Source organism: Macrotis lagotis, chromosome X (assembly GCF_037893015.1).
Source record: "Macrotis lagotis isolate mMagLag1 chromosome X, bilby.v1.9.chrom.fasta, whole genome shotgun sequence".
In the NCBI taxonomy this organism is placed as follows: Eukaryota; Metazoa; Chordata; class Mammalia; order Peramelemorphia; family Peramelidae; genus Macrotis; species Macrotis lagotis.
The window spans coordinates 394,981,534-395,008,119 of record NC_133666.1 but is presented as its reverse complement, the minus strand read 5'-3'; the positions used below and the strand labels follow the sequence as shown (position 1 = coordinate 395,008,119).

The 26,586-nt window shown below is 35.0% G+C and overlaps 1 protein-coding gene across 1 annotated transcript in view; it reads left to right on the top strand.

Annotated features, from left to right (window-relative positions):
• The window catches only part of STMN2 (stathmin 2), a 42,034-nt gene extending 16,536 nt beyond the window's left edge, over positions 1 to 25,498 (top strand). Inside the window, exons 3-4 of the mRNA XM_074200833.1 lie at positions 10,682 to 10,873; positions 24,140 to 25,498. Coding sequence (XP_074056934.1) covers positions 10,682 to 10,873; positions 24,140 to 24,199 — 252 coding nt within the window. The 3' untranslated portion in view covers positions 24,200 to 25,498. The remainder of the gene's footprint in view (positions 1 to 10,681; positions 10,874 to 24,139) is intronic.
• The last annotated feature ends 1,088 nt before the right edge of the window (positions 25,499 to 26,586 follow it).

The following is a 26,586-nucleotide window of genomic DNA, read 5'->3' as shown; positions in this document are numbered from 1 at the left end:
GTGCCTTTATCCAAGTCATTCATAAACAATTTTAAAAGCTTAGGATCAAGGACAGATCCTTGGTGACTTATTTCCAAATTAACATCAAACATTTATGAAGTTACTCTTTGGATCTCTCCTCTAGGTAATCTCTTTATCATTCAATTCTCATCTAATTTTTCTTTGCTCTTATCAAGTTCTACCTTTTATCAAACATATTTTTGTATGCATCTTATACCCTCCAATAAATTGTCAGGTTGCTGAGGACAGAGACAAGGTCTTTTGAATGATTAGTACCTTGTACATAATAAATGTTTAATAAATAATACAGTGGCCTGAGCCTTGGTTTTGGAAACAGAAAACTTGTGTTCAAATACTACCTCTCTGATTCTTATTGCCTGTGTGACATCAGAGAAGTTATTTAGCTTCTGGGAAATGAGGCCAAATGACCTCTGAAGTTTCTTCCCACTTCATGTCTATGAAATATAAATGATAGATTGAATCAAAATGCTTCTCAAAAATAGTTTTCATAAAATCCTAGTGGTAGGAGTAAGAGTATAAAGAATTAAGAAGTAAATAGGTGATAAGAAAGTGGAAGTAGTATCTACAGATCACCCTTTAGAGAAGGTAATAGTGAAAGGAAGGTTACCAATAATATCCCCTTCAATTGACATCAAAATCATTTCAAGATATTTGAGCAGATCTTTCCAAAATAGGATATGTTAGATGTACATATCTGTCCATCACTAATAAGAAATACAGAGTAAGGGACTGGACTTGCTAAGGGCAGGGGCTTTGTCTTAGTGTTAGTATATCTCAAAGGACCCAGAAAAACATCTTTTCAATTCAACAACTATTTTTTTTAGGCTTTTGCAAGGCAAATAGGGTTAAGTGGCTTGCCCAAGGCCACACAGCTAGGTAATTATTAAGTGTCTGAGGTCAGATTTGAACTCAAGTACTCCTGACTTCAGGGCCGGTGCTCTATCCACTATACCACCTAGCCACCCCTCAACAAACATCTATGAAGCAGCACCTATGGACAAGACACTCATGCAAGGCTTGGACATAATCTTAGGTACAATAGGCACTGAATAAATATTTGCTAAATGGACAAATGAATGAGGGAGCCAGTTTCCAGGAAATATGGAAAGGTATGGGTATTGGAAAACATATGAGACAATGAAAGAAAACACAGAATGAAGAATTAATCTTGGGGGAGCAGCTAGGTGGCGCAGTGGATAGAGCGCCGGCCCTGGAGTCAGGAGTACCTGAGTTCATATCCGGTCTCAGACACTTAATAATTACCTAGCTGTGTGGCCTTGGCCAAGCCACTTAACCCTATTGCCTTGCCAAAAAAAAAAAAAATTAATCTTGGAAAGGAGAGGTATCTCTTCTGAATCAAGGATGAAAGAAAGAAGAAACATACATATAGATATACATTTTAAGGAAGAGAGACAGGAAAATGAAGAAGCCAGTCCTAAATGAGTGGGGAGAAAATTTCTCATTGAATCATTATTCAGGATTTTGTACTTGTTGGTACATATTTTCCCAAGATTTGCTTTCTATTAGCCAAATGATTTTTGGCAAAATTGGGGCAATTTTAGAGTTTCAAGATAATACATAACCTTGATTTGAGGTTCAGTTTCCTATGTTGAAACAAAGCCAAATGAGCAGATCTTCCGCAATTGCACTAAATGAGAATCACAGTTTCACAAGCATCCTAGTTTTAAATAGAAAAGATCACAGTATTAGCCTTGGATGATTTACCTTTCTGTGTGCCAAGAAAAAAGAAAATCAGAATTGCCACATGTGTGTGAAGAGAATGAATCTGCTACAAGCCAGGAACCAGGCTCAAAACACAAAAGTGCCACCTTGACTATGAACCAGGGACTTTTTTGTAGTTGATGAAGGGCTTCCAGTGATATGTCACAGCATGGACCAGAATTTACCTTGGTGCTCTGCACCTGCTGATTCTGGGTAGCTCTCTTCTCCATCTGTCAACAGCATCTCAGCACTAGCCATCTGGCTGCAAGGTGGGAACATACTGCTTTGGGCACATTTGGGACTGGAATTAATGCTGCTCCACTGATTGACTGGACCAAAAATAAATGTTAGGGGAAGTTATTTTGAAGGTTGACAAGTCATTGTCTCTCCCCAGTCCCTGTCCTTGTTTAAGAAAACAAATGGTCACTTCCATGAGACACCTGTTGTTTCTGAATCAGGAAATAATGGAGTAACTCCAGCCCAGATCTCCAAATCACAGTTCCTCTCCTATAACTGACTGCATAGAAACTGATTAGATTCATTTTTTTAGATAAAATTCTCAAAAAGGGAAAAGTAAAAATGCTTCTTTACAAGTTTCATATTTTGTGTATTTAAGATGTGATTTGCAAGGAAATAAGGCAAGAGAACTATGCCTACTGGTCCAACTACAATGGATAGTTTTTGTAAAAGGAATATATTTTTTAAAATGTAAACATAAATTTAATTATATCCAAATTGTCATGCCCTAATTCAGCTATCACTTCTAACTCCTTTACTGGACAGAGAGAGATTTCATTCTTGTTAATTTATATATGCTTTATGTCTATATGTATAGACATAAAACATATATATATATATATATATATACATGCATATATGTGTGTTTATATATTTATATATACATACATGTTTGTATACACATGTATGTTTGTTTGTGTGTGTATATATGTGTTCATATGTGCACGTATAATTAAATTTAGCCCTTAATCACAATTCTTGACACTCTCTTTTCATACCATGGGGTCTTTTCAATAATAATTTTAATCTAAATATAATAAGCAAATAATGTTCACAAAGAACTTTGTAATAGGCCTTGTAAAAAACAGCCTTATGACAGTTCTTTAAGACAGACAAAGCAGGTATTATTTATCCACATTTTACATATGGGAAAACTAAGTTGCTAGAAACCTTAATCCAGATTGCCTCATTCCTATATCCAATACTCTTTACACTACATTAAACTTTCCCTCAGATAGACAGATAGATGGATGGATGGATATATATATATATATATATATATATATATATATATATATATATATATATATATAAACATACATATAGACATTTATGAAATGATTTGGAGATAGTAACACACTACCTAGGACTGATCTGAGTTAAACATTTAGAAAGTATTTCACTTTGTAAAGAAGATGTCACATGAACTGTGGAATCATAGAATCTTGATTTGCATAGTTACATAATAAAAGAGTAACACAGTGATTCTCTTTTAGCCTTTCAGCACAATCAACTTTTTGTTTGCTCTTTCTGGAGAGGTCATTCCAAAGGTTTTAGAATTGACTATAATTTTTTTAAATACATCTGGCTCTTCACCATAGAATTCATTTAACAGAGTTTTTCTTCTATAATTATATCTCAGTGACATTTCTTAACAAGGCACAGTTAGATTAATTTAGATGTGTCTATTCTTTTTTTAAAACTGTAATTGGGTTAACAACACAACTTTTTATTGTTAAAAGTTAAATCATTAATGATGTTTTAAGTACCCTAATTCACTTACCAAGGAGTGCAAATGAGACTCTGAGATAAATATAATACTTGCTTTATAGCAAGTAATCTATTCATGAATGATAGAAATTAAATAAGAAAATGAAATGATAGAAGATAAATTAACTGAAAAAAGAAAAGCAAACTGGTTATAACTAAAATATAAACCTTCATATCCCTTCTAACTCATATATATGTAGAGTGTAATCGAGTTTTAAATACCACTTTACGCAAATTTATCTTCCATTTTATTTCTGCAGTAATTGACTCCTATAACCAGTACTGTAACTAATGATAGTGAATGACTTTGGAACATATCAGAACTACTAAAATGTACAATAACTCTTCCTCTATGTCTTATGATTTTCTTCCCCACATACACTAGAGAAAAAATTATATCTGACATGGAGCTGGTAAAGGATTTATGTAAAGACAAAACATTCTATAGTAACATCTTTATTTAAGAGAAAGTGTAAAGAGGACATTTATCTTCCAGAATGTCATAGTTAACATTTATTTTCTATAAATATTATACTCCTGCCATTGGCATTACATCAGTGGTCCATTATCTTGCCCTATTATTCCATCCTGCTGACCTTCCATCTTAGATCAATGCCATTCTGATATGCTCCAAGGTTAAAGAATTTTTCTCTAAATGAGCTCATTTTAACAACCCTCAGCAAATTTTTCCTGTGGATTAAGTCTAAATCATCCAAGTCATCAAATATTTCCCTTTTGCAAATAGGCCCTCAGATGCTTAGCTCAGAGCTTTAAGTTAGAGCATTTTGCCTCCCCCAAAATGGATACTTCTCTAATTAAAATGAATTTTGGTTCCATATCCTCATGTTGAATCATGTCTCATTTCAACTCAACATTTAAGGGTAACAGAGGTAGCAAAAGTTAAAACAATTTCCCCAAATTTAAAACAATTTGAAACTGGAGTACTGCATTCAGAAAGTAACAGAGACAAATTCTACCCTAGCAGTTAATTTCTGAATATAATTGATGAGACTGCCCAATCTTTGGGTTACTGTTGGAACTATGAAAAATTTGAGATGATGATAACTTTTTCTCCCTGCAGAGTTATTGAGAAGGTACTTAAGATTTGTTTTTAAAAAAAGACCAGAATATGGATAGAATTTAAGAGCCTTCTTTTAGGATAGGAGTTCTTAACCTTTGTCCATGAATTTGTTTTTTTTTATATTTGCCATAATTGTATTTCAATTGGTTTCTTTTGTAAATCTTTGATGTCATTTTATGTATTTCACAATGTTATTATGAAAAGGAATTCATGAGCTTCATCAAACTGGACTATGATAGAAAAAGAAGAGATTAAGAACCACTGGTTTAGGAGAAAAGTAATGTTTTCCTTCATTTTTCTTTCTTTCTTTTTTTTAAGGTTTTTACAAGGCAAAGAGATTAAGTGGCTTACCGAAGGCCACACAGCTAGGTAACTACTAAGTGTCTGACACCAGATTTGAACCCAGGTACTCCTGACTCCAGGGCCGGTGCTTTATCCACTGTGCCACCTAGCTGCCCCTTTTCCTTCATTTTCAAAGAAGACTATGACATCAGGGAGGTGATGCCCATGACAAGCACATTGAATTGTATTTGAGTGAGGGAGTATTATACTAAGTCACTGGTCTCACTTCCTCCCTCAGACCCATCTGGGTTCAGTGACCAGATATAAATCAGGATAACTGAAGATGACCCTGGATGTGAGGCAATCAGGGTTGTGACTTGACCAAATCGCATAGCTTACTTAGTAAATGTCTGAGGTCATATTTGAACTTATGTCCTCCTGACTTGAGAGCTGTTGCTCTACCCAATACCTCATCTAGCTTCCCCTTAGGAGGAAAAAGTTATTAAACAAATATATCCTAATATTGAGAAAGAATGGAAATTTTTTTCTCTTAAAACACCTCCCATTCTATACTTCACTGCAGAGATTGTAGTCACAGCCATATATAATAGACAGTGAACACAAATGTGGATATAGACATTTTCTTGTATGTAAGAGAGGTAATATAAGTAATCCAAATACATAAACAGTGCCCAGGGAGGAGTGACCTGCCCTACTTTTCGTGGCTGTTGGCAAGTGAAAACAGTCACATTCTTCACTGTCTTCCATTCTACTGTTAGCAAGAACTAAATAAGTACAGTTCAGAAAACCTTGGATCCTGATTTAATTCTGAATGACTTTAAAGGTACCAAACCCATGAATAGAGCCAAATTCTACACTCTGACCATTTCATAGTGAGAGCTATATCTTCATGTTCAAAGACTCAATTTGACTCCACAAGGCTAGAAATCTGAAAAATCTATCCCACCACCAACCTGCCGTATTCTATATATCTATAGAATACCTTTTCATTTTTCTTCTCATGATTATGTCTCTTGTGTACTTTTGTATACTCACTATTTGACTTTTTGAAGGAAAAAATTGTCATCACAAATATAAAAGCAAAAAAAATTAATTTTAGTATTATCATTTTTTGTTTTGGCAAGGTAGTGGGGTTAAGTGACTTGCCCAAGGTCATACAGTTGGGTAATTATTAAGTGCCTGAGGCTGGATTTGAACTCAGGTGTTCCTGACTCCAAGGCCAGTGCTGTATCCACTATGCCACTTAGCTGCCCCTAGTATTATCATTGATTGAAAAATATTAGAAAAATCAGAATAGTTTTGAGTGTCAAAATTCTAAGTCAAAGAATTGTGGCCTCATATACTGGAATATATCATATACAAATACATTCTTGTTGTGTGTGTATATGTATATATATATATATATATATATATATATGTACAGATATATATTTTATATGTATATGTATATAAACATATATGTGTATGTATATATATGTATAAACATTATATATATATATATAAATTGCTCACAGTATTTCTATACAATTGGTTTCCTTATAATATACTGTATTTTATTTGATGTATATAAAAACATTTTCTGAGTCCATAGATTTCACCATTTTGCCAAAGAGAATCTGACCATGATCCCCCTCCCCCCCCAAGAACATAGATATTCCTTTGATAGAGAGTACAGAGATGACAAACAGCAGGAGAAATGATACCCTGTCTCTTTTCCCTGTTTTTTCCTTCCAGCATGGTACAGTGGGAAGCATTCTATATTTTTCAGTCAATCAATCAATATACATTTATTAAATATCTACCATGGACCAGGATCTATTCTAAGAGCTCAAGATCCAAAGAAAGGCAGAAGATATTCTCTGCCCTCAAGAAGCTCAGATGCTTAATTCAACCAACCAACTAGCTATTGCAAGAGAACCAGAGAGAGAGAAAGAGAGAGAGAGAGAGAGAGAGAGAGAGAGAGAGAGAGAGAGAGAGAGAGAGAGAGAGAGAGAGAGAGAGAGAGGTGATAAACCTTCACCAGGGTGATGGTAGGACTTCAGTTTGCTTCCTTTCACTTCTTACTGCCAAATCTGGACAAATCACTTCACCACTTTGAGTTTCAGTTTCTTCATCTTTAAAATAAGGGGGATTAACTATATAGCTACTGTTCTGTTATTCATTTTAACCTTTATTATGTTATTTAGACCCTTTCCAGAGGTGAACAGATTTCATCTTAAAATAGCAGTGGAATGCACTGACGCAAATGACTTCACTATTTCAATGATGTTTGGGTATCAAATGCCTGGGATCAAATGATTGCACTATTTCAATGTTGTTTTGGTATCAAATGCTCTGTTTAGAAAACTATCTGAAGTGTGAAAAAAAATTCACTGGATTTTTTTTTCTCACAGTTAGAGAATGTTCTCCATTAGGGCTTTCAACAACACTCACTGCTTTAACTTTTAAAGGCCAAAAATTGTCTAAATTAATATCATATATTGTCCAACACTGCCTTTAACAAGGATTCCTTTTGAAGACTGATCCTAGAGCATAATCCAAGCCTAAGAGATTGCCCAGAAAATACAATGCTAGTCTAGCATTAAAGATGGGTGTCAGAATCACATATGACTTTTCCCTCACTTTGATCTAGTGGAATTGTTAACAAAAAATAAGACTAGTTATTTCCATGAATTTCCCTACATATTTTTAAATTATCACATCTTATTGTCTTGTTTAGTGCAATCATGAGATAATGGGCTTCAGATATGAGGGAAAAATATACCAATGAGTCAGATCCCTCTTGATGAATTATCTATTCATTGGATATAATTTATATCTTTCCAAAGCTCACTAACTTCTTCTTGCTAGTAGGAAAATGCCTTTAAAGATCTTTCCAAGTATCTAGATGACACCCAGGGAATCAGGAAATATCTGCCTTCCCCATCTAAAAGAAATATGTGTAATTTCAGAGACTACATTTTATGATCTGTGCTTTTTTTCCTTTATATCCAGTGCCCAACACAGGGTCTGGTACATACTAGATACTTAATAAATACTTTTTGATTGATTGGTTGATTGATTCTGCTTTCTCATCATGATAGGCTCAATTTAAAACCCTCATAGAACCCCAGATTGATCTTCTTTCTTCTGTCCCCTAACCACTCCTTAGATAAACCAGTATTTAGTTATTGAATATGCTCAATACTATGGACCTTATATATAGGTATATAAAAATGATCTCTGACCTGCAGGGTTCAAGATTAATACAAAAATATTATATAAATGTATCAGACATGACAATGCTCCAAAAAGACTGATTCTATAATCTACTATGGGAAAAACCAATCCCATTAACTACCAAACTATGAGGCTCAGATAATAAGAAATGATTTATAGAGTTTATAGAAAGGGAAGATGAGTTCCTGTGGCATTCAGAGAGTCAAATGGAGGGAAGGAGGAGGGAATGAGAAGGGAATAGGCATTTATTTATTAAGTATTTACTATGTACCAGGTACAATATTAAAATACTTAACAAATATTATCTCATTTTTTTCTTCACAACATCCCATTTTACACTTGAGGAAACTGAGGCAAATGATGGTTTAAATAATTTGCCCAGGGTCACACTACTAGTAAGAATATGGGGTTGAATTTGAATCCAAGTCTTCCTAATTAAAAGGCCAGGTTCTAACCACTGTACTTACCTAGATCCTCAAATCCAATCTCAAGACTTCAAGGAGCAGATGAGACTTGATATAGGAAGATGAAAACTCTTCACCTCTGGAGAGTGACTAATAACATATAAAAGGTAAAAATGAATCAAAATCACAAGAGTAGAGTCAGAAGGACCTTAGTAGTAATATATCCCTTGTCATATTAAAGATAACAAAACTGTAGTTTAGAGGGGTGATGTGCCAGTTATGCAGGTAGTAAGAAGTGACAGAACCAGGATCCAAACTGAAGTCCTGCCACCACCCTGGTGAAAGCCCCATCACTTCCCTCTCATACTCTTATATTAGTTTATTGGATGGTCAGACCAAGTATATGAGCTCCTTAAGAGCAAGCCTTTGGACCAGCAGAAATAGGAGTGGAGGTGAGACAGTTCTGGGTGAAGAAATGACAGGAGTGTAGCTATGAGTCTGATGTATGTGCTTGAGTAGAATGAGTAGAATGACTGTTCTCTGATCTTGGCCACCTAGACATTTTCCATATAACTGCCTTTTCCTAGAACAGACTCCATCCTCCATTATTCTCTCAGTCTATGGAAAGTCTTCTCTTCCTTCAAAGTCTAGCTCAAATGCCACCTCTTTCAAATAGACACTCTCTCTTTAGGAATCTCCCAGGTCTCTGTTGGAGGCTTTCTACTAACGTAATCACTTTCTACTTTGTAAAATTTCTTTTTAACATTTTCAGTAAAGAAGGAGATCGTGTCTAGAGGGGAGTCCAGAAAAGAATTCTTTTTTTGTTTGTTTTTTAGGTTTTTGCAAGGCAAATGGGGTTAAGTGGCTTGCCCAAGGCCACACAGCTAGGTAATTATTAAGTGTCTGAGACAGCATTTGAACCCAGGTACTCCTGACTCCAAGGCAGGTGTTTTATCCACTAAGCCACCTAACCCCACCCCCCCCCCCAGAAAAGACTTCTCAGAAGAGGTTGGATTTAGATGGCCCTAAGCAGCTGGGAAGGATTTAGACAGAGAGGAAAGGGAGGAGGTGGATAATTCTAAACAGTTCCTCGGTCTTAACCTCAAACCCTATTTCTGTACATCCAAGAGCCATGATTATGTCATTTTTCCATCTTTGAAGCCCTAGAACCTAAGACTTTGCATGTAATAGGTATTTAATGTTTGTGGTATTAAATTGGGGAAAGTGTGCAATATTCCAAAATCAAAGGACTTGAATTTGTGGCCCAGCTATGCTATTCCTTGCTATATGATCTTAGGCAAGTCATTTCCCTTTCTGAGCCATTTTCTCATCTTTAAAATAAAAGGGTCATATTAAATAGCCTCTATAGTACCTTCCAGTTGTAAATCTATAATCCTATGATAGTCTATGGATTATTGAATTGAATGGACCTTATCCCACTAACACATTCGTTAGACCACATAATCCTAGTAAGTGGTAACCTTGGGGGGGGGGGGTGGAAGAGATTGTACTCCAACCACTCACCTACTCCGGGACCATTGAGTCTTCAAGGACCTTCAAATCATCCAAGAGAGACATTAAAAGGAAAGCCTTTGTCTGTGAGTGCTCCAATAGACCTTGTCCATCCTGAACTCAAAGGGGAACATTAGGCTCATAAAAAAGGGAGGAACTATAAAAAAAAGACTGTCAGTTTCCCTATTCCGATTGGTAAGAGTTAAAAGGTTCACACCGCAAGGAGTTACAGCTGGCCAAAGAACAATGCAGCAGGAAACAGGCCGGAACTCTCCCCAGCCTCATCCATTCTTCTTTGACCTAAATGGAATGTTGGCATCCAATGATTAATTAAAGCACTTTATGTTGTATAAATGCTTGTCAGCTATGTCTAAAACCTAGTCAGCATAGTTTAAATTCTGCTTCTTTTAAGATAGCTTGCACAAAGCAAAAATCCACAGCTGAAAATATTCTTTCTCCAGCTAACCGTGTGCTAGCAAAAACTCTGAGCAATGCCTCACTGAACAACATTGATGAAGGAATAGAGGGATATTATTTCTCATAAAGCTCTCTCCACCCCAAGTCAATAGCACATTCTTCTGACAGGTTTGCATTTGGAGGATTGTCAATGGAATGTGTTTTTCTCCCTCAGTTTCAGGAAGCCCAGGTGCTGAAACAATTGGCAGAAAAGCGAGAGCATGAGAGAGAAGTCCTTCAGAAGGCTTTGGAAGAGAACAACAACTTCAGCAAAATGGCAGAGGAAAAACTGATACTGAAAATGGAACAGATTAAAGAGAACCGTGAAGCTAATTTAGCTGCTCTTATTGAACGCCTTCAAGAGAAGGTAAGTGGGACATTATTCTTGTGAGAAATAGGAAGCTAGTAATTCCAGCTGTTGACATCCTATAGGAGAAATCTCAACTCCAAAACAAATGAGACAGCAGGCCTAAAAGAGCTAGAATAAATTCTGTCTCTTTTTCTGTGTTTTTGTCAATGGATCCTTGTAGAAGAAATTCTTGGTGCTTTTGCTGCTGGAAGATGTATATGTGGCCTTAGAATATAGAAACTGTAGAACCCCACCATTACCTGAATCAAATTGGAGAGAACAGGGAAGAGGAAAATTAAGAGGTTCATCATCATAATGATGCAGGGAAAAGACTAAAAATTAGGATGATGAAAACATTTAAATTTACTTTTACCATGCCTATTTGAGACTATATTGCACAGTAGGTAGAGAGTTGGCCTTAAAGCCAAAAAGATCTGGATTCAAGTCCCCTCTCTAACACATACAGGTTGGCTAATCATTTAACCTCTCAGTGATCTCTGTAATTCTCTAAGATAATGAGATGCAGAAATGAGGTGCTAATCTGCATTGAAAGAGAGTGTCTTCCCTTGAAATTAATTATACCATGAAAAATACAAGTTCAGTTCCTATCTCCATCTTATGCCTAGTTATTTAAAAATAAAAAATAAAATTTATTATTCAGTGGAATGCACTTTTTGACAGCTCTGGAACCATCAAGCAATAAGACAGGAGAAAAATCTCTCTCTCCTTCACCAAGTAGGTTGCTGGGCAACCTTGAGCTGGCCACTTTCCTTCTATTTTGTTTAGTTCAGTGGCTGATAACACTGGATGAGAGGTCAGGAAACCTCAAGGCTCATTCTGGTAGAACTGCAAGAAAGAGAGAAACAGAGTAGTCATTGTAGACTTTCTTTAGAAAGAACATGCCATTCCTTCTGCCCCTCCATTTCCCTTTCTGAATCGAAACAACAACAACAAAAGGCAACTAGGATTTCCTTATATGTACTAGTTCTCTGCCCAAAGGTAAAAGTTTGCAACCGGAATGGTAATTGAATGAGCTTTTCTTTAATCCAAGAGTCCTCAAACTATCCTGCCATAATGAAGACTCTATATTAGTGACACCTTGGGAATGGTAATAGTTGTAAAATCACAGAGAGAGAGAGAGAGAGAGAGAGAGTTCTTGTTCCATTTGCAAAATAATTTATCCTCTTCTGCCTGTATTTTTGATCCATATTTCCAAAGAGTGGTGAGGCAAATTGTCTTGGCAAAATACAAATCTTTTCCCAATCCCTATATGTAATTCCTTTCCCACCTCAATACCCCTCCACTCCCTTACCAGATTTTTTTCCATTATAACCTCCCTTTAATAGCCCCCCAATTACTACATCACTCTGCCTTCTGGAGTAGACTCCTGATTGTGGACTATATGCTAGTTTTTGGACTTCATCTCACAACACAGACCCTCAGATAATCTCAGCTAATGTGATTTTCTCCAGGCAGGAATATTCATGCACCAATGATCTTCCTGAAGCAACTTTACCATAACTGTCTAGCATCAAGTAGCAGGTCTCCTCTGAACAAAGGACAAATTTGAGGCTTGAACAAATGATGATGCACTTGGGTGAATAAAACAGCACTCCTAGAAATACATGGATCATACATCATGATTTTTATACCAGAGGCCAAAAGCAGAGATTCTATTGAGGGTGGGGGAGGGGAAATATGCCTTTTCAAGATTAAAATAAAAAATTTCACATGTTAGTTATTTCCATGATTATTGTTTAAATCTCATTCTCAGTCCTATCTCCTTGAAAAATAGTTTATTGTGAGTTCATTGTGAATTTTCACCCACACCAACCTTTAATTATATGTCATAAAGAGGAACTGGAAGATTTGACATCTTCCAACAAGGAAGATGTGACAGTGGAGTTATTATCATCACTTAGCCAAGTTAATGCTTATGGCCATTCCTGTTATAAATCTTAAAAAGCAAGATTTTTGTGCTAGGATTAATGGTTTTGCCCACATGAGCTATAGTTACAGTCATGCTAGTATTCCGTAGCCCAACATGCATCAGCCGCATCTAATAGTATATTTAATCATTGTCAAGGGCAACGACATGCCCAGATGGGAATGATAAAATTTTCCCTTTCTCAGTTTTCATCAACTATCTCATAAATTTCTCTTTAATGAATTTCTAGATGCCCTGTCAATGCTAAGTGGCACAGTAGATAGAGTGCCAGGTCAAGAGTCAGGAAGACTCATCTGCCTGAGTTCAAATCTCACTTCAGATCCCAAATAGCTTTGTGACCTTGGTCAATTCTCTTAACCCTGTTTGCTTCAGTTTCCTCACCTAGAAAATGAGCTGGAGAAGGAAATGGAAAACTGGTCTATTATCTCTACCAAGAAAACCTCAAATGGGGTCATAAAGAACTAAATATGACCAAAAAAACCTTAGAATAAGAACTCAATTGAATTTTTATCTAATTAGCACTTTGTACCTCTTTCCTCCTTGAACACAAAATTAATGCATGAAAAAAGGAGACACTTTCAGAGAGTTTGGAGTACCTGATTTACAATATTTTTCATGGCATTTAACAATTTTAACTATTCTATATAACTATATATATGTCAAAAAGCATCAGCCCCTGTTTCCCAAGCAGGAGAGTACCCAGCTAGCATCAGATTAAAATGTAATTGTGTAATCTTTTTACAAAATAAATAAAAATACAAGATAAAACAAATAATGTTAATTTCTGGTTTTCTAAACCAATATGCAACCTTCAATGATCTGTTTCTTTTTGAGTTTGACATCACTGAACTGGATAACATTTGAGGTCACTTTAAACCTTAAATCAATGATTCTATGAATTGAATTACAAGTCCCAGGCTGATGTCTGATAATAGTGCTCTAACTGTGACTGGATATACAATTCATATTATTGATTGACAAAAACCCAGAAATCTTTCAGAATATCCACTAAAGGAACTTTCAGAATATCAACTAAAGGAACATGTAACTATCAAAAAGGCCTTCTCAGCAGATTAAGCATTCTCTCTTTTTAGTGGTCACAAATTATGTTGTAATATCCATTAGTTTTGTAGTCATTTCTCTTTCTACCTCAGAAGGAAAATGTGATATGCCCTTTTACTTCATCTCTCTAAGTCATATCGCCATTCATTTCAAAGTTCAATTCCTGGAAGAAAGTAGATGAAAAGAACTTATTTATAAAAACTATAGCACAAATATTTCTTCATTAGGCTGATCTACTTCAATCACGTAAATAGAAGGAGCTAAATTGTTGTACTCAGAGTTCAAAACTGTAATTAATAAAGTCAAAATTAGTTCATGGATATTCTACTTGGCTAAATTAAAATATATTACTGTTCTTGGAATCTTGAAAAATTAATTTCATAAATTGTTAGAGGAAACCATAGTCCATCCCTACCCAAATCTTATCTACATCCTGAGTCTCTCTGCTTGAAGATTTTCTTTGATGAATAGCTGATAGTATATCAAGGAATCCAATTCTACTTTTATAAAACAAAAATTTTTAAGTTTTTTTTCTTATGATAAGTTAAAATCTCTTCCCCTATAATTTTCATCCATTGGTCCTATTTCTCTCCTTGCTATCTATCAACAAATTTAATACCACTTCCCAAGATAACTCTTTAAATATTTGACAGTCATCCTATCACCACCAAAAGTCTTCTCTTTTTTGATCCACACTAACAAATTATAATTATGAGATATTCTTTATCTACTTGGACCACTTGTAACTATCTCAAAAAAGAAAATGAAATCAGACTTGCATGATTTGTTTTTCATAAATCCCTCTTGATTCGTAGCAATCACTTACCCCTTTTCTAAATGTTTATAGGTTGTCCTTTAAATAATTCATTCTAAGGGGCACCTAGGTGGACCAGTGGATAGAGCACCAGCCCTGGAGTCAGGAGGACCTGAGTTCAAATCCAGTCACAGACACTTAATAATTGCCCCGCTGTGTGACCTTGGGCAAGTCACTTAATCCTATTGTCTTAAAAAAGTAAAATTTTTAAAAATAATTCATTCTAAAAATTTTACAGGTTATCAAGTCAAACCCTCAAGCCTATACCTTAAAGGATTTGTTCATTCAGCATTTATTAACCACCTACTACATACCCACCTTTGCAACAGTCACTGTGGAAATAAAGACAAAAAACAAAACCCTCAAATAGCTTACATTTATTGAAGTTATAATATGTATGCAGGGAAGAAAATACAAAATGATTTCCACATAGATGACTAGCAATTAGCAAGTTGTCAGGCCATTTGGAACTTCATGAATCGGGGGAATGACATGATCAAACTTTGCTTCAGAAATATCAATTTAGCAGTTATATTATGGTTGAATTGCATAGGGGAAATACCTTGAGGCTGGAAGATCAATTAAGAGGCTGTTGCAAAGAGGTGAGAAGGAGCTAAATTATGATAAAAGTATCAAAAGAAAACAAATGAAGCAAATGTGGAGATAAAATTTAGAAGATTTAGCAAATAATTGTAAAACGTATAAAAGAGAGAAGAGAATCACTCTGAATAACTCGAAGAATGGTGTTATCTTAAGAAAGTTAGAGGGAAGTATTTTAGAGAAAATTTGAGGTATGTTGAATTCTAGAAGCCTTGAATTCCCTTTCTTTTCTTCTCCAGTTCTATGGCATTTCTTCCACATGTCATAGTTCCTTCACAATCATGAGCAGTAATTCATCAATCATATATTCAAGTTCTTTCTGTCCTCTTAGTTTTCATTCACACAGGCTAACATGACTTGAGTTCATCACATGCAATGAAATGTCTTCCTATCGATCTGACTTATCCTGGGTCTCCATTCTTTTCTGGCCATTTTTCTTGACAGTTTGAAGATTTCTCTTGTAGAGAAAAATGATCAGTCTACACCAAGAAAGGGACTTATACCTCCCTGACCCTTCATTAATCCCCAACATAGAATTTTTTAAAATAAACTTTTTGTTTTTTTAGGCATTTATTAAAAGCTTCAATTTATACTAACTTCTACCTGTTATCTCATATTGTGGTTTGCAGATCTTCTGTAGAAGTCCTCAGAACTAGAGCAGCTAGGTGGTGTAGTGGATAGAGCACCAACCCTGGAGTCAGGAGGACCTGAGTTTAAATGTGACCTCAGACAATAATTACCTAGCTGTGTGGCCTTGGGCAAGCCACTTAACCCCATTTGCCTTGCAAAAACCTAAAAAAGAAAAAAAAGTCCTCAGAACCTATCCTTGCTTCAGAATTCTGTACATGGCCTTTTAAATAGTGAATGGTCACTGATTTCCCAAAATCACCATACAGGTCTCTTCAGAAATCTTTAACTTATTCTATTCATTTTAATTCATTGTTGCCATGACATCAAAATTCCACTCTCAAGAAACTTTCATCCCTCTTGTGCTAATTTTCATTTTATATTTTCAGGCTTTAGGATCGCAATCACTGGTTTTCTGAAATCTTTAATATTCAAATCCAAAAATTTAAAATACATATCACATTAGGCCCAGAAATTCCCAGCTTGTGAATCATAAATTCTAAGGTAGTTAAGTAATAAATTCTAAGATAGTAATCAATCCTCCTTGATTTCCATCATTTGTTTTACCGATCAGTTCTTCCTTATTAGTAAGAATAAGAACCAAAATAGAAGTTCTTCTCATCACTTAACTTGTTTTCTGAAAGATGGAATTATCAGCAAGGTAAAGAAAGAATTTGTTGACTGCTCCAGTTTTAGCACAAAGAAAGAACTCCAAAGAGATGTTCAGATAAATGAAGTCACCTGTCACAATTTCTACTCTTAGCAATGTAAATGAATTTATAGTGATATCTTAGTGAAGGTGAGGGAGAGAAGGGAGTTTGAATCACTTTGCAGACTACACCTAAATTTCCTCTTCAAAGTTGGTGGCTAGTATATGACAACCCTGGGCAAATCACTTCACCTCTATTTTCCTCACTTTCCTCAACTACAATATGAGAATAATAATGGCATCAAACTGTGAGGATCAAATGAGATAATATTTCAGTTCTTTTAAAAGGTATTTAGTACATTGCACCAATTTTAACTCAAAACCCTTTTAGTAATGGGAATAATACATGTTGGTCATGTACTAAAGTTACTTGCTTCAGTGGACCTAGATTAAATTTCTCACCATTTCCTCAGCATTATAGTAAGGAGTAGAATTAAAAAAGACAATAGCAGCCCCAGGAAAGGAGGAGAGGAGGAGGTGGTGGGGCTAGATAACACAGTGGATTCAGGAACACCTGAGTTCAAATTCAACCTGAGACATTTAGCTGTGGGACCCTGGGAAAGTCACTTTGACTGCCTCAGTCTCTTCATCTATAAAAATGAGGAAAATAATAGCACCAACCTTCCAGATTGTTGTGAAGATAAAATGAGATATTTGCAAAGCATTTTGCAAATCTTTGAAAACTATGTAAATAACTGCTAGCATTATTATTATTATTATTATTATTATTATATATTTTTGTTTTTTGCAAGGTAATGGGGTTAAGTGACTTGCTCAAGGTTACACAGCTAGATAATTATTAAGTGTCTGAGGTTAGATTTGAATTCAGGTCCTCCTGACTCCAGGGTTGATGCACAATCCACTGCACCACCTAGCTGCCCCCATTATTAATCTTATTATTAAGAATTGAGGTCTTGTTGAACATACTATTTAGAGTCCAGGCAAAGTTGAGGGACATGTTGTTCTTCCTGAATTCATCAAGTCTAAGGACTTTCAGGATGAACCATCTCTGATTTATGAGACAAAAAACAATCTTATCTACAGTAGTGAGAACAAGGTATCCTGGCAGCTTTAATATAAGCACTGAGCAGGTTCATCAAGACTACTTCTTTCCATTCATAGCCAAAGGACTCTCAATCTAAGTAATCACATTTAGGTGTCCCATGAAAATGTTAAAAATTAAATGTTTGCATAAATTAAATGCAAAATAAAACAAACTATTTACTTGTGATTGTTCATTACACCTCTAATAATGTAGCACTTCTAAATAGAGAACATTATAGCTGCTGTTATAGTGTTAATAGCATCGTATATTATAATATAGTAGCAATAATAAAACTAAATATTTTCTGAGAGAGAATAAAATTCAGCCATATTTTCCCCCAAGAGACAACTTCGAGCACCATCCAGTTACCTCTATTTTCTACTCATAATCACATATCCACGTTAATAACAAAAACAACAATAATAGCTTAATTTGAATAGTACTTTACATATATTATCTCCTCTGAGTCTCACAATAATCCTGTAAAATAAAAAAAATGTCAGTGTGATCATTGCAGTGATAAGAAAACAAAAGCAGATAGAAGTAAAGTAGCTTATTTAGTGTCATATAGCAATTAATCGAGAGCAAAAGCTGGACCTCAAGTCTAGGCATCCTGATTCCAAGGGTTGTGCTCTATACAAGGCAGGTAAATGGTGGTAATTTACTGTAGTAACAGCTAGACATTTTCCAAGCTTGAAAAAAACAAAAGTCAAATCAGCAAGGATTTATTGATATCTGGTATATGGCTAGTACTGTGCTAAGTGTTTAAAGATACAAAGAAAGGCAAAAAAAAATAAAATAAAATAACCTGCCACCATCAAGTTCCATTAGCTGTAACCTACTTACATTTGCTGTGTACATATTGGTCTTTTCTTTCCCTTGTTATTTTTATTTCAAAATCTTAATTAGAAAGTAGAACTACCCCATCAGTGTCATTGAATAAGTCATGAGTGACTGATGAAACTTCTCAAAAACAAATAACAGTGGTAGCCAATATCCAAATAGAGACAGAGATAGGAATTAGAACTGTAACTTCATGATGTAAAGGATTCCTGGGTGATAAAATGCATACCCATGCAGAGCTGCACCTTCTCCAAAGAGTTGCCAAGGACACTGATAGCTTAAGTAATTGGCTCAAGGTCACACAACTAGTTTGTGTCAGAGGCAGCTTGATGCCAACTCACTATGTCTTTTTGTCTCTATCCAATATTTCATATATTGTTTTTATGAGTGATTCAAGTTCAACCCTTTCAGAGTTGAGTTTTTTCGTATTCATCATTCTAAAGTAAGAAGCCTGAAAAAAAGTAAACTAGCCTGATAATTTTCATTTTTGTAGCTGTATATAGGTAATAAAATGTATAATAATGGTTCACAGTTATACAGTGTTTTCAGTTTGCAAAGTGTCTTATACTCATTATTCCTGATACAGTTCAGTTTATAATCATCCATGATACCAACTAGTGTCCTCTTCAGGATATGTGATCTTGGCTGAGCAATCCATAATGACTTATGTATCATCTTGAGTTTGTAATTCAATCATACAATCAATAGCATGAAGAACCTTGTAAGTGGATGTTACAAGACTTCTGTTGATAGAGTTGAAATATTGAGTTGAAATAGAATCATGTAATGTTATGAGCTGAAAATCACTTTAAAGGTCATTAATTTCAGCCTCATTATCTTACAAATGAATTAACTGAGACCAGGAAATGGTCTGTGACATATTCAAGGTCACACAATTCATTGATGTTTGACCCAAAAACTAGAATACTGTTTTTCTGATTCTTAAAAACAATGTTTTTCCCCTTATATTAAGCATTCTCATCAGCACAGAAGTTCAATGTAATTCATTTCCTTTCTTATATCCCTGGGTTCAGACTGAGCAAAGTATAAGCAAAACTAGCTGCATTGTACCACCCTCTTTCATTCCAGTGACGATGGGAAATGAATGTAAAAAAGATAACATTAACTATGAGCTTTGATGAGCTTTCTTCTAGTAGTCAAATTTCCTTACTAACTGATCAACAAACATTTATTAAATGCCATATATATATATATATATATATATACACACACACACATATGTGTGTATGTATGTGTGTGTGTGTGTATTAGAGGGAAAGGGATGGAAGGTGAAAGAGGGAGGGAGGTGCAGGATATACAGACAAAGAATGAAACTATCCCTATTATCATGAAGCTAACATCTTATGGGATCTACTCATCATATCAAATATTTTAGTAGAATCAAAGATTAATAGAGAAGATAATGCTGCTTTATAATTCCCTACTGGTTTCATAGAATGGGGGAGAAGAGGAAACTCTGCTCTATTTGAATTCATGATTTCATGAGTATAGAAATAAAAGATAGTTCAGGATTCAGCTCTAAAGAGAGGTCTGGTCAAGAATTTACCACCAAAGGAGCCATGAAGTATCTGAAGAAAAAAGTAAAAACTGCCAGAACCTCAGATGTACTTACATAGAGAGAGGTATTTACCTTTTTCCTGCTGAGTTTCTAGCTCACAGACCATATGTGTTCATTCCTGTGGCAAATAAGAGTTTTCCTCCTTCAGTTAATTTACAACTTTGTAGGGGGGAACTTTTCAAAAATTATCTGAATCATGCAAGCTGTTTTCTTAGTAGAATAATTATGAATATTGTGCCTTTTGATGTCTTTCAAATACTATTTCTTTCTGAAAGCTATGTCCACAGTTGGCATAGCTGCCTACAAGAAAACAATGGTACCTTACTGTGGTAATATGGATCTACTAGCCAGACTTTCTCCAGACTTGAAGAACAAGTAAAATCAACATCACCTGTGATGTTCCAGGCACTGTGCTAAGTGTTAAGGATACAAAAAAAAGGCAAAGAAAAAAAGCCCAGAAAACAACATCTGAGAAAAACCAGTCGTTGCTCTCAAGTCCATTGTCTAATGTAGGAGACAATATACAAACAACTATGAACAAACAAGTGATAAATAGAATAAATTAGAGAGAGTCACAAAAATAGATGATTGTAGTCAAATCATGTCAACTGTGTCTTCTTACAAAAATACAACAAAGCATAACTATTAATCACTAACATTTTTGTCAATATTTAAATATGACAATTTAGAGCAATATTGTTAAAGATCCAGATGCCTAGATGCAATTTTGTGCCTTACCCCTTCAGTCAAAGCACTATTAAAATCTATGAAGCTGAAAATAAGCTAAATGTAGGCTTTCTTTAAAAATTGAAGGCAATATGATTCTGAACTAAAATCAGTACCATTGTTGTCATCTTAAAGTTGGAGTACTCAAAAAATTAATAAAGGGGTTCTTTTATTAATTGTAAAATAAAAGATCTCAGCTTTGATATCTTTCTACCATAGTCCTTTCCCCACAGTGATGTATATATATAAATTGCTCCTCTGTCACACTGTTTCACGTGGATTTTTATTTCTTTAAAATGATAGTGATAAGAAGCAACTAGATGGTACAGTGGATAGAGCACCAGATCTGGAGTCAGGAGGACCTGAGCTCAAATCTAACTTCAGTCACTTAATAATTACCTATGTGACCTTGGGCAATTCACTTAACCCCATTGTCTTGCAAAAAGAAAAAGAAAAATCTTTAAAATGATGGTTATATGTATGTGTGTATACATATATATATATATATATATATATATATATATATGCGTATGCATTACCATCATCCTACATTATGCAGTTTTAAAATCTTCCTGGCATATTTTATGTCATTTGAGCTCACAAGAATCCTGCACTATAAAGAAAGAAGATATTGAGGAATGAGACTCAGAGGAAAATGAGACTCAAAGTTCTAATTATAGCTCTACTACCTAAGCAAATCACTTAACCTCATCATCAAAAGGAGGGGTTGAAATGCATGATCTCTAAGATCTTTTCCAATCTTAAAAATTCAATTATTTGTCCCAAATCACATTACTAAAAAACTCTCAGAAGCAAATTTGAACTCAAATTCTCTGTGACCTTCGCCAGGATTCCTTTCTGTAGATCATACCTTCTCTTGGGAGTTACCCTGATTCATAGTAATTTTCTTGATTTCTTCTTTCCTTTCTTTTTCCCCTTCCTTCCTTCCTCTCTACCTCTCTCTTCCCTTATTTTTCATTTCTTTTTTCTTTCTTTGTTTTTTCTTTGTTTCTTTCTCTTTCTGTGTTTATTTCTTTCTTTGTTTCTCTTTCTGTGTTTTTCTTTCTTGCTTGCTTGCTCTCTTGATTTCTGTTTCTGTCTCCTTTCTTTGTTTCTTTCTTTGTTTCTTTTTCTTTCTTGCTTGCTCTCTTGCTTTCTTGCTTTCTTTGTTTCTTTCTCTTTGTTTCTTTGCTTCTTTGTTTCTTTTTCTTTCTTTCTTTCTTGCTTGCTTGCTTGCTTGCTTGCTTGCTTTCTCTCTTGCTTTCTTGCTTTCTTTTTGATTTCCTTATTTCACCAAGCTGAAAATACAGTGGTCTCTTCCAGGCCTGATCAACATAAGACCTATTCCATTTCCAACCTGAACTCTGTTACTTCTCCTTAGGAAGAATCTTGATATGACTAGAATTGGTGCAGACATTCCTTGATAGCTCAGAACAACTGAGCTCAAGTAATCCCCCCAGCCTTAGCCTCATTGGTAACAGGCAGTAAAAACTTGTACCATCCTGCCTAGGTCATTGTAGAAATCATCCCTGACTTCTATTAATAAAACGTTATCTACTTCAGTTTCACTTTCTTGCAAACTATGATTCAACATTTTCATTCAGCTTCCATTCATTAAAGCCCTTCTTACAAGCAGTGAACACAGTTCTTGACCTTAGGCTTCAATAAGATAAGATTTGCATGCAAATAACTTTCAGAGATATAATAAGTGCCTAAGAGAAGTTCCCTAGAGAAAAATGAGAGTTTTATGAAAAGGAGTATTTACTTTCAACTTAAGCAGTATTAGAGAGGAGGTAAAAATAAAGGGAAGCATGATGAATTCTAAAGAAAGAGAAAGACCTCAATGGAAAGCTGTGATTGAAGCCATTCCAGGTGTCCAGAAGACACAGAGATTGGAGAAGTAGAACATGATACAGGAATATTGTCTATAATAGATATCATTATGACAGCTGGCTCTAATATGGAGGTTGTTTCTATAGCCTAGGAAATAGCTCATTAAAGTAATAGTCCTTTCGTTTTACAGCTACAAAAATGTAATTAAATGAAAAAATCTGATATAACAGATGGGCTCAGATGTGTTCATGAGTGTTCAGTCACAAAAGAATGAATCTATAAAATCCCTTGTCATTTATATTGATAACAGGATCAAAGGATTTAGAACTAGAATGACCTTAGAGATCATGCTGTGCCATTCTCTCATTTTTAAAAATGGAAACTGAAGTTCAATGATATTAGATAAATAACTTGTGCAAGGGACACATAAGGAGAAATAACAGTTCACTCAATAATAGTTATGGCACATGCAAATGGTATAAGACACAACATCTAAAAGTTTTCCCTAAAGGTTGCATTAATTGGGTTATTTCTCAGCTTCTTCCTTACTTAATCCATGAAATATATTCAATATACAGTTCCTAAGTGTTATGAGAATGCAGGAATATAGTATCTTTTATAAATTTAGACTGAAAGGGACCTTGGAGATTTTCTAGGCCATGTCTGCCACTTAATAGATAAGAAATCTGAGACCTAGAGAGGTAAAGGGACTTACCCAAGGACTCATAAGTTTTAAGTTGGAATTAGAATTTGAATTCAGTTCCTTTAACTACAAATCCAGTGCTCTTCCTCCTAAGAGAGCTTGCTTGCTATGAGATTTCATTAGACCCAAATTTTCATTTCTTCTGAAACTGGCTAGATAAATGGGACAGATACTTGGATTAAAAGTAGTATGTTATTTCCATATTTTCAAATAATTGAAGTTTAAAATGTACCAAAAAAGTAGATAGTGAATCCTCCTGGGGTCAAACACTATGCCTTGTAACATTGTAGGATAAAAAACTGGAGAGAATCTCAAAGAATATCAATTCATAGAATCATAGAACTGGAAGAATGTATAGGGAAATCTAGACCAGGGGTTCTTAGTTTTTGATTGTCATAGACCCTGCAGCATACTGGTAAAGACTATGCCATCACCCACCCAACCCCCAGAATAATATTTTTACATTCATAAAAATAAAAATAAAATATGTAGAATTACAAATAAGTTACTTAAAGCAAGGTTAAAAACCCTTGCTCTATCCACGTAATCATGTTCTTAGAGAATTTCTAAGCATAGAATGTTAGTGTAGAAAGGAACCTCAGAGATACAACTACCTTTCATTTTACATTTGATGAAATTAAGGCTCAAAAGATAAAGCAACTTGACCATAGGGTCCTAGGCTGGTCAGTTGTTAGAAATGGGCATAGAAGCCAGATCTCTTGAATCTCAGGTCAATATTATTTCTGCTACACCATGCTATCCCCTTATGGCATTTCTCTCTTTTCTTTTTTCCAGGAGAGGCATGCTGCAGAGGTCCGTAGGAACAAGGAGCTCCAGGTGGAACTGTCTGGCTGAAGATAATGGTGGACATAACATATCCCCATCTCTAGTAAACTCCCCTGCCTATATTATAATGGATCACGCGATATCAGTATGGGAAAATGTATGACATGGTTTAAAAAAAAAGAACTCATTATAAAAACAAACAAAAATAAAAACAATGCAGTCTCTTTGCAGAATGATTTGCTTGATGTTTAAAAAACCTTGGATCTTATTTTGTAAATACTTACATTTTTGTTAAAAAATACAAGTATTGCATTATGCAAGTTATTTCATAATCTTACATGTCCTGTAACAGGCTTTTGATGTTGTCTCTTTCCACTCAATTGAATTTGCTAGGTCTGTTCTTTTGGAAGCTCCCCACGTCCAACTCCATTCCCAGCACTTTTCATTCCAACAGAACAATGAGGTCAGTAGTAGGTTATGGTGCTAGAGACCAATCATGCCTATAGAATGCTTCATAATCTCTGAGCTTGGTTAAGACAATAACTAGATCACAGGAGTTGTGATTCCACCTGAAAACCATCCAAATAAATAGCTCTTTGACATTTGTATGCTCATAATCTATTTAACAGCCTAGAGACAACAGAAAAATTCTAAGACAGACAAATTGATAATCTTTGCATTCATTGCTGCTTTCATTGGGTTATGGGCAACAAATGTGACTTCAAATTTAGATAAAGGATGGTTGGAAAGATAGTTGAGATTGATCTGAGTAGAAGCAAAAAGCTGAATGCTATAAAGTGCTGAACATGGCAAAGTCTAAATGGTACAAATACAGCCATAAAACACTCTTCATAAAAGTGGGTTTAATTCTCTAGTTTAAGTTCTTTTGATGGAATGAATTAATTAATGTGTCAGGTGGCTTATTTGTGGATGCCATGATTGATGATGTTCATTTTTATGCTATTACATATAGTACAAGTATATGATGCTACTGAATATTTTTCAACTTGGAACCTGTGAGCTGGTTGTTGCATTTAAGTCATATTCACACTTACATATACACTCCTACACACTGCTGACTTCCATTCAAAGCTGGCCTTTCCATCAGTGTTAGGGGACCCTGCCTCATTAAAAAGATATCTCTAATCATGAGGGCTGTAACAGTTATAGGGCTAGACAGGCACTCGTTGCCAACTACGGGACTCACCAAACACACCCACTCAAAAACATTCGCAGTTTTGAAGTTGTTTCCCCTAAACCCCTCCTCTCAAGGTTGCTGCCTGCATATTCTCCTCTTCATTAGTGCTATTTTCCTGTATGTCATTGTGAGCAAGCTGTGATTAATAAAGAATTGGGGTTCTGTGAACTGAAAAAGGTCTGGTCTGTTCTCTCGCTGCTTCAGTTATGATAATCAAATATTACATTTCCAAAGGATAGCCAATGAGGAAATGGAAGCCCCATTGACTGAGTCCCATTCCAACCCAGCCAGAAGCATATTTGTATTTAAGGTCTCTCCTAGAAGCCCCCTTAAAGGAAACCTTGATGTTTGGTCCTCAGTCTAAAAATAGTAAAGAACTGAATGAGATCCACCAGAATTCAGACCCATGACTCTGAAGAGGGTCAGCCCTTTTCAGATCTCACATGAGAATCTCATTACATCAATCAATAAACAAGAATTGATCAAGCACTTTCTAATGATAACTAATATTTATATAGCAATTTAAAGTTTGGAAAGTATTTTATCTATTTATCTTATTAACATATTAATATTGCTTATATCAATTATATACTAATTACATATGTCATAATTAATATAACTGATATATTAATGTTTTATTAACAGGTAATATTAGTTATAGTAATAGTCAATATTTCTATTAATAGGTAATTATTAGTTATATTAATAGGAGTTATATTATAGATAATATTACCTATTATCTCATTTAACCCTCACAACAACCATGTGGGATAGGTGCTATTATTTATCTCCATCTTATAGATTATGAAACAATAACTGAGGGGTCAAGTGAGTTACCCAAAGTCACATGACAGGATCTGAAATTAGACCTTCCTTCTCAAAACCCAGCACTCCTTTCACTGCTATTTGAATTTCTCTTTGTGCCAGAAACTGTTCTAGATGCTGTAGGTTCAAATATCCAGAGAACGAAAATTCATCTAAACCAAGGCCAGATTTTTCAAGTCTTCCCAAAACTTCTTATTTTTGCATATCAGCACCACAGTAGAGTATTGCCTTACCTACATCCTTGTAACAGGCATATAGACAACCTAGCAGAATTCTGGCTAATCATAGATCTTGAGAGCTAAAGAAATATATAGAAAAGTATAAATAACTAAACATCATAAAAATATGAATAATTAAGTTCATCCATTGTCATATCCATTTTACAGCTAAGATTAGAGGCTCTTTTTTGTCCATGATCACACTGCCAGTAAAT